Source organism: Rattus norvegicus, chromosome 1 (assembly GCF_036323735.1).
Source record: "Rattus norvegicus strain BN/NHsdMcwi chromosome 1, GRCr8, whole genome shotgun sequence".
In the NCBI taxonomy this organism is placed as follows: domain Eukaryota; kingdom Metazoa; phylum Chordata; class Mammalia; order Rodentia; family Muridae; genus Rattus; species Rattus norvegicus.
In genome coordinates this window covers 72,782,254-72,795,562 of record NC_086019.1, presented here as the reverse complement: position 1 = coordinate 72,795,562, position 13,309 = coordinate 72,782,254, and the positions used below count along the sequence as shown (strand labels likewise).

The 13,309-nt window shown below is 37.9% G+C and overlaps 1 protein-coding gene across 1 annotated transcript in view; it reads left to right on the top strand.

The window, feature by feature from the left end:
- Vom2r23 (vomeronasal 2 receptor, 23) overlaps window positions 1-12,019 on the top strand; it is a 32,922-nt gene extending 20,903 nt beyond the window's left edge. The window contains exons 5-6 of the mRNA NM_001099649.1: window positions 6,091-6,214; window positions 11,097-12,019. Of these exons, the coding sequence (NP_001093119.1) occupies window positions 6,091-6,214; window positions 11,097-12,019 (1,047 nt within the window). The remainder of the gene's footprint in view (window positions 1-6,090; window positions 6,215-11,096) is intronic.
- The last annotated feature ends 1,290 nt before the right edge of the window (window positions 12,020-13,309 follow it).

Genomic DNA, 13,309 nt, shown 5'->3' with positions numbered 1-13,309 from the left:
CCAAGACTACATGGCACCATCGGAGCCCAATTCTCCCATCAAAACAAACATGGAATATCCAAACACACCAGAAAAGCAAGATCTAGTTTCAAAATCATTTTTGATCATGATGCTGGAGGACTTCAAGAAAAACGTGAAGAACTCCCTTAGAGAACAAGTAGAAGCCTACAGAGAGGAATCACAAAAATGCCTGAAAGAATTCCAGGAAAACATAAATAAACAAGTAGAAGCCCATAGAGAGGAGACACAAAAATCCCTGAAAGAATTCCAGGAAAACACAATCAAACAGTTGAAGGAATTAAAAATGGAAATAGAAGCAATCAAGAAAGAACACATGGAAACAACCCTGGATATAGAAAACCAAAAGAAGAGACAAGGAGCTGTAGATACAAGCTTCACCAACAGAATACAAGAGATGGAAGAGAGAATCTCAGGAGCAGAAGACTCCATAGAAATCATTGACTCAACTGTCAAAGATAATGTAAAGCGGAAAAAGCTACTGGTCCAAAACATACAGGAAATCCAGGACTCAATGAGAAGATCAAACCTAAGGATAATAGGTATAGAAGAGAGTGAAGACTCCCAGCTCAAAGGACCAGTAAATATCTTCAACAAAATCATAGAAGAAAACTTCCCTAACCTAAAAAAAGAGATACCCATAGGCATACAAGAAGCCTACAGAACTCCAAATAGATTGGACCAGAAAAGAAACACCTCCCGTCACATAATTGTCAAAACACCAAACGCACAAAATAAAGAAAGAATATTAAAAGCAGTAAGGGAAAAAGGTCAAGTAACATATAAAGGCAGACCTATCAGAATCACACCAGACTTCTCGCCAGAAACTATGAAGGCCAGAAGATCCTGGACTGATGTCATACAGACCCTAAGAGAACACAAATGCCAGCCCAGGTTACTGTATCCAGCAAAACTCTCAATTAACATTGATGGATAAACCAAGATATTCCATGACAAAACCAAATTTACACAATATCTTTCTACAAATCCAGCACTACAAAGGATAATAAATGGTAAAGCCCAACATAAGGAGGCAAGCTATACCCTAGAAGAAGCAAGAAACTAATCGTCCTGGCAACAAAACAAAGAGAATGAAAGCACACAAACATAACCTCACATCCAAATATGAATATAACGGGAAACAATAATCACTATTCCTTAATATCTCTCAATATCAATGGCCTCAACCCCCCAATAAAAAGACATAGATTAACAAACTGGATACGCAACGAGGACCCTGCATTCTGCTGCCTACAGGAAACACACCTCAGAGACAAAGACAGACACTACCTCAGAGGGAAAGGCTGGAAAACAACTTTCCAAGCAAATGGTCAGAAGAAGCAAGCTGGAGTAGCCATTCTAATATCAAATAAAATCAATTTCCAACTAAAAGTCATCAAAAAAGATAAGGAAGGACACTTCATATTCATCAAAGGAAAAATCCACCAAGATGAACTCTCAATCCTAAATATCTATGCCCCAAATACAAGGGCACCTACATACGTAAAAGAAACCTTACTAAAGCTCAAAGCACACATTGCACCTCACACAATAATAGTGGGAGATTTCAACACACCACTCTCATCAATGGACAGATCATGGAAACAGAAATTAAACAGTGATGTAGACAGACTAAGAGAAGTCATGAGCCAAATGGACTTAACAGATATTTATAGAACATTCTATCCTAAAGCAAAAGGATATACCTTCTTCTCAGCTCCTCATGGTACTTTCTCCAAAATTGACCATATATAATTGGTCAAGAAACGGGCCTCAGCAGGTACAGAAGGATAGAAATAATCCCATGCGTGCTATCGGACCACCACGGCCTAAAACTGGTCTTCAATAACAATCAAGGAAGAATGCCCACATATACGTGGAAATTGAACAATGCTCTACTCAATGATAACCTGGCCAAGGAAGAAATAAAGAAAGAAATTAAAAACTTTTTAGAATTTAATGAAAATGAAGGTACAACGTACCCAAACTTATGGGACACAATGAAAGCTGTGCTAAGAGGAAAACTCATAGCGCTGAGTGCCTGCAGAAAGAAACAGGAAAGAGCATATGTCAGCAGCTTGACAGCACACCTAAAAGCTCTAGAACAAAAAGAAGCAAATACACCCAGGAGGAGTAGAAGGCAGGAAATAATCAAACTCAGAGCTGAAATCAACCAAGTAGAAACAAAAAGGACCATAGAAAGAATCAACAGAACCAAAAGTTGGTTCTTTGAGAAAATCAACAAGATAGATAAACCCTTAGCCAGACTAACGAGAGGACACAGAGAGTGCGTCCAAATTAACAAAATCAGAAATGAAAAGGGAGACATAACTACAGATTCAGAGGAAATTCAAAAAATCATCAGATCTTACTATAAAAACCTATATTCAACAAAACTTGAAAATCTTCAGGAAATGGACAATTTCCTAGACAGATACCAGGTATCAAAGTTAAATCAGGAACAGAAAAACCAGTTAAACAACCCCATAACTTCTAAGGAAATAGAAGCAGTCATTAAAGGTCTCCCAACCAAAAAGAGCCCAGGTCCAGATGGGTTTAGTGCAGAATTCTATCAAACCTTCATAGAAGACCTCATACCAATATTATCCAAACTATTCCACAAAATTGAAACAGATGGAGCCCTACCAAATTCCTTCTACGAAGCCACAATTACTCTTATACCTAAATCACACAAAGACCCAACAAAGAAAGAGAACTTCAGACCAATTTCCCTTATGAATATCGACGCAAAAATACTCAATAAAATTCTGGCAAACCGAATTCAAGAGCACATCAAAACAATCATCCACCATGATCAAGTAGGCTTCATCCCAGGCATGCAGGGATGGTTTAATATACGGAAAACCATCAACGTGATCCATCATATAAACAAACTGAAAGAACAGAACCACATGATTATTTCATTAGATGCTGAGAAAGCATTTGACAAAATTCAACACCCCTTCATGATAAAAGTCCTGGAAAGAATAGGAATTCAAGGCCCATACCTAAACATAGTAAAAGCCATATACAGCAAACCAGTTGCTAACATTAAACTAAATGGAGAGAAACTTGTAGTAATCCCACTAAAATCAGGGACTAGACAAGGCTGCCCACTCTCTCCCTACTTATTCAATATAGTTCTTGAAGTTCTAGCCAGAGCAATCAGACAACAAAAGGAGATCAAGGGAGTACAGATCGGAAAAGAAGAGGTCAAAATATCACTATTTGCAGATGACATGATAGTATATTTAAGTGATCCCAAAAGTTCCACCAGAGAACTACAAAAGCTGATAAACAACTTCAGCTGGGTATAAAATTAACTCAAATAAATCAGTTGCCTTCCTCTATACAAAAGAGAAACAAGCCGAGAAAGAAATTAGGGAAACAACACCCTTCATAACAGACCCAAATAATATAAAGTACCTCGGTGTGACTTTAACCAAGCAAGTAAAAGATCTGTACAATAAGAACTTCAAGACACTGAGGAAAGAAATTGAAGAAGACCTCAGAAGATGGAAAGATCTCCCATGCTCATGGATTGGCAGGATTAATATAGTAAAAATGGCCATACTACCAAAAGCAATCTACAGATTCAATGCAATCCCCATCAAAATACCAATCCAATTCTTCAAAGAGTTAGACAGAACAATTTGCAAATTCATCTGGAATAACAAAAAACCCAGGATAACTAAAGCTATCCTCAACAATAAAAGGACTTCAGGGGGAATCACTATCCCTGAACTCAAGCAGTATTACAGAGCAATAGTGATAAAAACTGCATGGTATTGGTACAGAGACAGACAGATAGACCAATGGAATAGAATTGAAGACCCAGAAATGAACCCACACACCTATGGTCACTTGATTTTTGACAAAGGAGCCAAAACCATCCAGTGGAAAAAAGATAGCATTTTCAGCAAATGGTGCTGGTTCAACTGGAGGTCAACATGTACAAGAATGCAGATCGATCCATGCTTATCACCCTGTACAAAGCTTAAGTGCAAGTGGATCAAGGACCTCCACATCAAACCAGACACACTCAAACTAATCGAAAAAAAACTAGGGAAGCATCTGGAACACATGGGCACTGGAAAAAATTTCCTGAACAAAACACCAATAGCTTATGCTCTAAGATCAAGAATCGACAAATGGGATCTCATAAAACTGAAAAGCTTCTGTAAGGCAAAGGACACTGTGGTTAGGACAAAACGGCAACCAACAGATTGGGAAAAGATCTTTACCAATCCTACAACAGATAGTGGCCTTATATCCAAAATATACAAAGAACTAAAGAAGTTAGACCGCAGGGAAACAAATAACCCTATTAAAAAATGGGGTTCAGAGCTAAACAAAGAATTCACAGCTGAGGAATGCCGAATGGCTGAGAAACACCTAAAGAAATGTTCAACATCTTTAGTCATAAGGGAAATGCAAATCAAAACAACCCTGAGATTTCACCTCATACCAGTGAGAATGGCTAAGATCAAAAACTCAGGTGACAGCAGATGCTGGCGAGGATGTGGAGAAAGACGAACACTCCTCCATTGTTGGTGGGATTGCAGACTGGTACAACCATTCTGGAAATCAGTCTGGAGGTTCCTCAGAAAATTGGACATTGAACTGCCTGAGGATCCAGCTATACCTCTCTTGGGCATATACCCAAAAGATGCCTCAACATATAAAAGAGACACATGCTCCACTATGTTCATCGCAGCCTTATTTATAATAGCCAGAAACTGGAAAGAACCCAGATGCCCTTCAACAGAGGAATGGATACAGAAAATGTGGTACATCTACACAATGGAATATTACTCAGCTATCAAAAACAACGGCTTTATGAAATTCGTAGGCAAATGGTTGGAACTGGAAAATATCATCCTGAGTGAGCTAACCCAATCACAGAAAGACATACATGGTATGCACTCATTGATAAGTGGCTATTAGCCCAAATGCTTGAATTACCCTAGATCCCTAGAACAAACGAAACTCAAGACGGATGATCAAAATGTGAATGCTTCACTCCTTCTTTAAATGAGGAAAAAGAATACCCTTGGCAGGGAAGGGAGAGGCAAAGATTAAAACAGAGACTGAAGGAACACCCATTCAGAGCCTGCCCCACATGTGGCCCATACATATACAGCCACCCAATTAGACAAGATGGATGAAGCAAAGAAGTGCAGACCGACAGGTGCCGGATGTAGATCGCTCCTGAGAGACACAGCCAGAATACAGCAAATACAGTGGCGAATGCCAGCAGCAAACCACTGAACTGAGAATAGGTCCCCCGTTGAAGGAATCAGAGAAAGAACTGGAAGAGCTTGAAGGGGCTCGAGACCCCAAAAGTACAACAATGTCAAGCAACCAGAGCTTCCAGGGACTAAGCCACTACCTAAAGACTATACATGGACTGACCCTGGACTCTGACCCCATAGGTAGCAATGAATATCCTAGTAAGAGCACCAGTGGAAGGGGAAGCCCTGGGTCCTGCTAAGACTGAACCCCCAGTGAACTAGACTATGGGGGGAGGGCGGCCATGGGGGGAGGGTTGGGAGGGGAACACCCATAAGGAAGGGGAGGGGGGAGGGGAATGTTTGCCCGGAAACCGGGAAAGGGAATAACACTTGAAATATATATAAGAAATACTCGGGGTTGGGGATTTAGCTCAGTGGTAGAGTGCTTGCCTAGCAAGCTCAAGGCCCTGGGTTCGGTCCTCAGCTCTGGAAGAAAAAAAAATGAAATACTCAAGTTAATAAAAAAAAATTACTTGTGTTTATATCTAAGAGTAAAGAGGCAGTAGATTTGTAGTCATAACAAGACAGGAGACCAAGGACGTAAACTTTTACTTCTATGCCTCACTTCATAATCTTTCAACAATATTCTAACAGATTCATATTATTAGTGACAAGCATTTACCACATAAGCCTATAAATGGCAATTCCTAGTAGTAAAAATAATTCAAATATCTGCATTTAGAGAAATTGTTATAAAAATTAATGGTTCTTTAACAAAACCACCCTATTGGATATTTGATAAAACCTGACCATTTCCTAACATACATTCCATTCTCAGATTCCCCAGTCTGTATGCAGTGAGAGCTGTCATCCTGGATTCAGGAAAACCCACAAGGAAGGCAGTGTTGTCTGTTGCTTTGACTGTATTTCTTGTCCAGAAAATGAGATTTCCAATGAGACAGGTAAGTGACAGTCTTGCAGAAGACATTAATACCTATCCACATCTTCAATATCTAAGCAAATGGAAAACATCTCTAAGTGAACTGCAATCACTAAAATATAGTGAAGATAATTCTCTTACTTCCAGAGGTCAGGAAATCACAAGTTACAGATCATTTTCTCACTTAAATAATACATTCTAGACATTGAAATTCATACTCGCTTTGTGTTCTTGAATGAATGTGATTGAGGCTGCCTACAGGAAACCACTTTATTCACATTAGAGTTCTCTGCTTCATTTCACCATGCATTTTGTCTTAGTTTCTTTTCTATTGATATGTCAAATCAATGGGACCAAGAAACTTACAGTAGAAGCCCTTTAATTGACTTACATTTTCAGGTACCTAGCATCCATGAAGTCAGAGCAGAGGCAAATATGATAGTTTGAATGAACAGGGCCCCCATATGCTCTTTAGTTGAATTTTGGACTAGAGTTATGAAATTATTTGGGATGGATTAGGAGGTGTGGCAATGCTCAAGGATGACTATCACTGAGGGTGGGCTTGGAGTTATCAACAGCCCACTTCATTTTCATTTATCATACACTCTCCCTTTCCCCTTCTCTCTCCTCCTCTCCCTACGCTTCAGATACAATTGTTCAGCTATTTTTTCAGATACCTTACTTTCTATATTTACTATGTTCTCCATATGGATCTGTGAGTCTGCAAGTTACATTCTTTCTCTTATAAATTAGCTTGGTCATAATGTCTCTTTTTAGCAATAGAAAATGAACTAAGACATCATAAGAACAGTGTAGAGCTTACATGCTGATTCACAAGTAGGAGATCAAGAAGACACACTGAATGAAAATATCCTTAAAGACCTCCAATAGTAACATGCATCTCCCAAAAGAGCCTCATCTAATCCTTTCCAGATAGTCCCACAAATGAGGGGCAAATGCATACAAATATGCATGGGGTGGGGAGCATTCTAATTAAAACCACCACATTTTGCTCACTGATACCCATGTTCTTGTTAGCAAATCATAATGTATTTTTTATTTTGATTTTATAAATTTCTGTTATATAAAACATCCTGAAGATAGTCTTCCCTCCTTCAGTCAGCCCCCAACCTCCCCTCTCCTCCCAATCCACTGTTCTTCCATTTCCCTTCAGAAAATGGTAGAGATGTCAACTGAACATGTCATAAAAAATGCAATGAGACCAGGCATAAGCCCTCATGTCAAGTCTAAACAAGGCAATCCAGTTTGAAAAAAAGGGGGGGGGGGTCAATGAACATGCAAAAGAGTGAATCATGCCCAAATTTCACCATTAGGAATCCCATTTAAAAAAAAAATCCCATGATAGGTGGATCCTGCTTGCATGTACATTCTGTTATGTCTTTTTATTGGGAAATTGAGTCCATTAATACTGATAGAATTTGTTAACCATTCATTATTGATTCCTGTTATTTTGATGGTGATGGTGGCAGTGGTGGTTTTTGGTGTGGATGTTCTGTGTTACAAATTTTCTTTGACCAATGAACCTAAATTTTTCTATAATATCTTCAATTCCTTGATTATTTTTTTCATCTCATGTATTCTATTGTTGATACTTGTATCTTTATTTCCTGTTCCCCTAACTGAATTTTCCATTTCCAGAATCACCTCAGTTTGTGTATTTCTTTTTTTTCTTTATTGCTTCTATTTCCATTTCCTCATCTTGAACAATTTCATTCACCTCTGTTTTTATTAATGTATTTTTTATTTCCTCCAATATTTTGCTTGACATTTCTCAGCTTCCTTAAGACATTATTTTCATTTATTTCTTCTTATACAAATGTGTGCCCAGCTCCACATACACTGCTCTTTTTTATTAAATTGCAATTTAGTTTACTGCAACTTGTTTACTAAACTGAAAATTGGTGCTATTAAATGTTATGATAAACTGCGTCTATTCATTCTCAGTGGCTCACCAAAAACAAACAAACAAACAAACAAACAACAACAACAACAACAACAACAACAACAAAACTAGACAATTTGGAACTGATCAAAGGAAATGGATTTTTTTTTAGGTTTGGTCAAACTGAGAGAGGGAAATTCTTAAGGACCGTATCACCATTCTAAACTTGGATTTAAGGTCATTTTCTTGTGCTTCAGCAGCATTGAAATGTTGTATTCTTGCTGTCTTAGGATACCTAGGTTCTGGTGGTGGCAGATTGCCCTGACTTTCATTGACTGTACTGGCATTTAAGTATCTGTGTTTAGGATCATTATAAATATAAGTACTAATTTCTATGTTTATTTTCGGTTTTTCGTTTCTGTAACCTCTTTGGTTTTCTGGTCTTTGTAGCATAGATTTCTATTTTTTTATTGGATATTTTCTTTATTTGCCTTTAAAATGTTATCCTTTCTCCTGGCTTTTCCTCCGGAAAACTCCTATCCCATCCCCCTTGCTCCTGCTTTTAGGATGGTGCTTTCCCACCCAACTGTCTACTCCCTCAGGTCCATGCCCTGGCATTCCCCTTCACTGGACCAAGGGCCTCCTTTCACAAGGATGCCTGAAAAGGCCATCCTCTGCTACAGATGTGGCTGGAAACATAGGTCCCTCCATGTGTACTCTCTGTTTGATACTTTAGTTCCTGGGAATTTGTGTGGTTGATATTGTTCTTTTTCCTATGGATAACAAACCTGTTCAGCTACTTCAGTACTTTAACTCCTTCATTGGGGACCTCGTGCACAGTCCCATGTTTGTCTGTGAGCTTCTACCTCTGTATATGTCAGGCTCTGGCAAAGCCTCTCAAGAGACAGCTATATCAGACTTGGGCCAGCAAGCACTTCTTGGCATCCGCAATAGTGTGTCTGAGTTTGGTGTCTGTATATGGGCTGGGTTCCTAGGTAAGGCAGTCTCTAGAGGATTTCCTTCAGCCTTTGTTCCACATTTTGTCTCTGTATTTCCTCCATTGTATATTTTGTTCCCCCACATAAGAAGGACTAAGCATTCAAACTTTGGTCTTTCTTCTTGAGCTTCATGTGGTCTGTGAATTGTTTCTTGGGTATTCTGAGCCTCTGGACTGATATTCACTTAGCAGTGAATGCATACCATGTGTGTTTTCGTTACTGGGTTACCTCACTCAGGGTGCTATTTTCAAATTCCATCTATTTGCCTAAGAATTTCATGAAGTCATTGTTTTTAATAGTTGAGTAGCACTCCATTGTGTAAATGTAACACATTTTTCTGTATCTATTCCTCTGCTGAAGGACAGAAGGTGGGTTCTTTCCAGCTTCTGGATATTATGAATAAGGCTGCTGTGAACATAATGGAGCATGTGCCCTTGTTATATGTTGAAACATTTTTTGGGTATATGCCAAGGAGTTGTATAGATGGGGTCCTCAGTTAGTACAATGTCCAATTTTCTGAGGAACCACCAGAATGATTGCCAGAGTTGTACTAGTTTGCAATCCCAACAACAATGGAACAGTGCTCCTCTTTCTCCACATCTTCCCCAGGATCTGCTGTCACCTGAGTATTTGACCCTAGCCATTCTGACTGTTGTGAGGTGGAATCTCAATGTTATTTTGATTTGTAATTCCCTGATGACTAAGGATGTTGAACATTTCTTGAGGCGCTTCTAAGCCATTAGTACTCATCATTGAGAATTGTTGAGCTCTATACCCCATTTAAATGTGGGTATTTGGTTTTCTGAAGTCTAATTTCTTGAGTTCTTTGTATATATTAGACAGTAACTTTCTGTTGGATGTAGGATTAGATGAGCTCTGATCCAGAAGAGAGTGTCTGACCAGCTTAAGAGCAGGAATTGTGGTGCTTCACTTGGTGCAGCAGTAGTTCTCTGTTCCTCTGACTGGTGTGACCTGTACCTGTTCTTCTGGCTATTTTTGGACTTACTGGGATTTTCTTAATAGTGTGGTTTACAAATTTATGTTTTCATAGTTTGTGTGTGCTTGTGTATGAGAGTGGATTTTTTCATTGTTGTTTTGTTTAATTTCTTGGGTATTTGTACTTCTCTTTTAAAGAGAGAGAGAAAGTAAAGGTGTACAACTGCGCATGAAAATGAGGAGGACCTAGGAGTAGTTAGGAGATTGCAAATCCTGATTAGTATGTGTCACATAGGGAATATGAATAGTGATTTCATGATATAAAGAAAACTAAAGATTATTAAAAATTAAAAGGATATAGAAATATATATTTTGCTAATATATTCAAATTAGAGCATTATATGTGTATACATTATGTATGATCTAAGAGTATATTGACAAGATGTCACCGAGTGTTCACAAGTTATTAAATAAATAAATAAGAATTTATGAGCAGTTATTTATGTATTATTACATAGGTACTACTGTGCAGGGTTATAAGAATTGTTCAAGGATGAAACATTTCAAGATTCCAAGAAATTCAGAAATCTAATTCACTCAGGTTCCTTCATAGAATGAAGAAATTTAGAAAACACCATGAATATTTTATGTTTGGAACAAAGATAGAAGTACATCATTATGAGATAAGGATTTCAAAGAACATTCTCTCAATTGCACTGAAATATCATACCGTCTTAAGATTAGAGTGTATTTCACATCCAAGTTTAGGTTCATGCAATGTACATCAGTGCTCTAATGACTTCTAAAACTGATACAACTGTGTCACTAAAGGCAAGGATTCCATATATGTAAAAGCAGAAAAAATCATTTGCTCTGTTTAATTCATATCAGCATGAAGTAGAAAGAAAAATGATTTAGAAATATTACCTGGAAAAAAGTTTTTTTCAATCAGAAATAAAGCAAGCGTGTTCTTATAACAGGGCAGTGTCTGGGAGCTGGTAAATGGCTTAGAATAAAAGGGAAAACCGGAATGTATACTCATGATCAATCACTTGCATTTCTGTTAGATATGGATCAGTGTGTGAAGTGTCCAGAAACTCACTATGCAAACACAAACAAGATCTACTGCCTACCAAAAACTGTGACATTTCTGGCCTATGATGACCCATTAGGGAAGACACTTTGCTTCATGTCCCTGGGTTTCTCCTCACTCACAGCTGCTGTTCTTTGGGTGTTTCTGAAGAACAGGGACACCCCCATTGTCAAGGCCAATAACCTGGCTCTCAGTTACACCCTGCTCATCACTTTGATGCTCTGTCTTCTCTGTCCCTTGCTCTTCATTGGCCATCCCAGCACAGCCTCCTGTATCCTGCAGCAAAACATTTTTGGGCTTCTCTTCACTGTGTCTCTTTCCACTGTGTTGGCCAAAACTATCACTGTGGTTATAGCCTTCAAGATCACTTCTCCAGGAAGAATTAGAAGATGGCTGCTGATATCAAGGGCCCCTAATTTCATTATTCCCTTATGCACCTTGCTCCAAGTTTTTCTTTCTGCAATTTGGCTGACAACCTCTCCTCCATTTATTGATAAAGATGCTCAGTCAGAACATGGACACATCATCATCATTTGCAATAAAGGCTCAGCTGTTGCTTTCCATTGCAACCTTGGATACCTGGGAGCACTAGCCCTAGTGAGCTACTTTATGGCTTTCTTGTCCAGAAACCTACCTGACACATTCAATGAAGCCAAGTTCCTGGCTTTCAGCATGCTGGTGTTCTGCAGTGTCTGGATCACTTTTCTCCCTATCTACCATAGCACCAAGGGGAAGACCACAGTGGCTATGGAAGTCTTCTCTATCTTGGCTTCTGGTACATCGCTCTTAGGCATCATCTTTGCCCCAAAGTGCTACATCATATTATTAAGGCCAGAAAGAAACTCACTTCATTATATCAGGGACAAAAAATATGCTAAGAGAAGAAAACCTTCTTAACAACAAGGTTCTGTGCTTCTTAAACATGTTTGAAGGCTGGTTGTTGTTCACTATCTGAGCACTCACATATAAAGTTATAATTGGATATTTGATGCCAGGATCTATTATTTCTTTACTTAATCATATTAACCTATTCTTTTTTTCATGTTGAAATGTGTGCTGCATTTTTAGTTTCTTGCATTCACCATTAGTTTTTTTTTCTGATTAATTTGCAATGAAATCCTAATTTGTGAGTTCTTCCCTTTGGATCATTCACATATTTTATTAATTTTACAACTGGATTCCAAAAAGATTTATTTCCTCTATTAATTACATGTGCTGATAAACAGATTCAAGTCATATATGTAAAGTTTACTTGTTAAATATTTTGTAAATTTAATATTAAATACAGCAATTTGCTTAAAATATCTTTTTGTTTCTAAAGTCAAGACACTTCACAATTTTGTCATGATTTCCTTTCATATATGTTTTATTCTGAATAAGTCTAATTCCTTTGTATTTTAGGTAAGCTTTCATGAAGATTAATCTAAGCCATGTCATTGCAAATCAGCTACATACTAGGTTATTTGGAACTTAGGACCTTATTTTATAACCCACTGCCAAATGTAAACTGGATAAAAAAGTTGCTGTCAGTATATAAAACCACTGTTTGAATTACAGTGTTACCAAATGTGCAGATGTAACTACTCCCTCTGACTCTCTGTTCACTTCTCTGTTTTAGTGTAAACATCTAAGCAGCCTTTATCTTTTTACAGTTCATTACCATTCATTCAATTGGTACATATTGATGTATTATAAAAATGTTTTTAAAAAGTTTTTTACTTTAATTATTTTACTATTTTCATCAGGACACCACACTTGTTTTAAAAAATTACATTTTCAAAACAGTTTCTCTGTGTAACAGAGCTCTGGCTGTCCTAGACTCACTTTGTAGACCAAAGTAGCCTCAAACTTAAGATCCACTTGCCTCTGATTTTCAAGTTCTAACATAATTAAAAGCATGTGCCACCACACACACCCTATAATTTTCTTCTGCATTGTGTAACTTCCTTGCTTTACTATCAGTTTGGAGAAGGGTTTTATAATTTATAGAAGAATTTGAGACAAAATGTTATCTGCTACAAGAGTTAGTGGGATGGCTTAGTAGGTAAGGACACAGCTGCTCTTGAAGGCAATAAACACACCTAGTGTCTCACAGATATCTGTAACTCCAGTTTTAGAGAACATAACAACTTCTTATATCTACAAGCAACAGATATTAAGGTAGTACAAAACATAAATACAACCCAA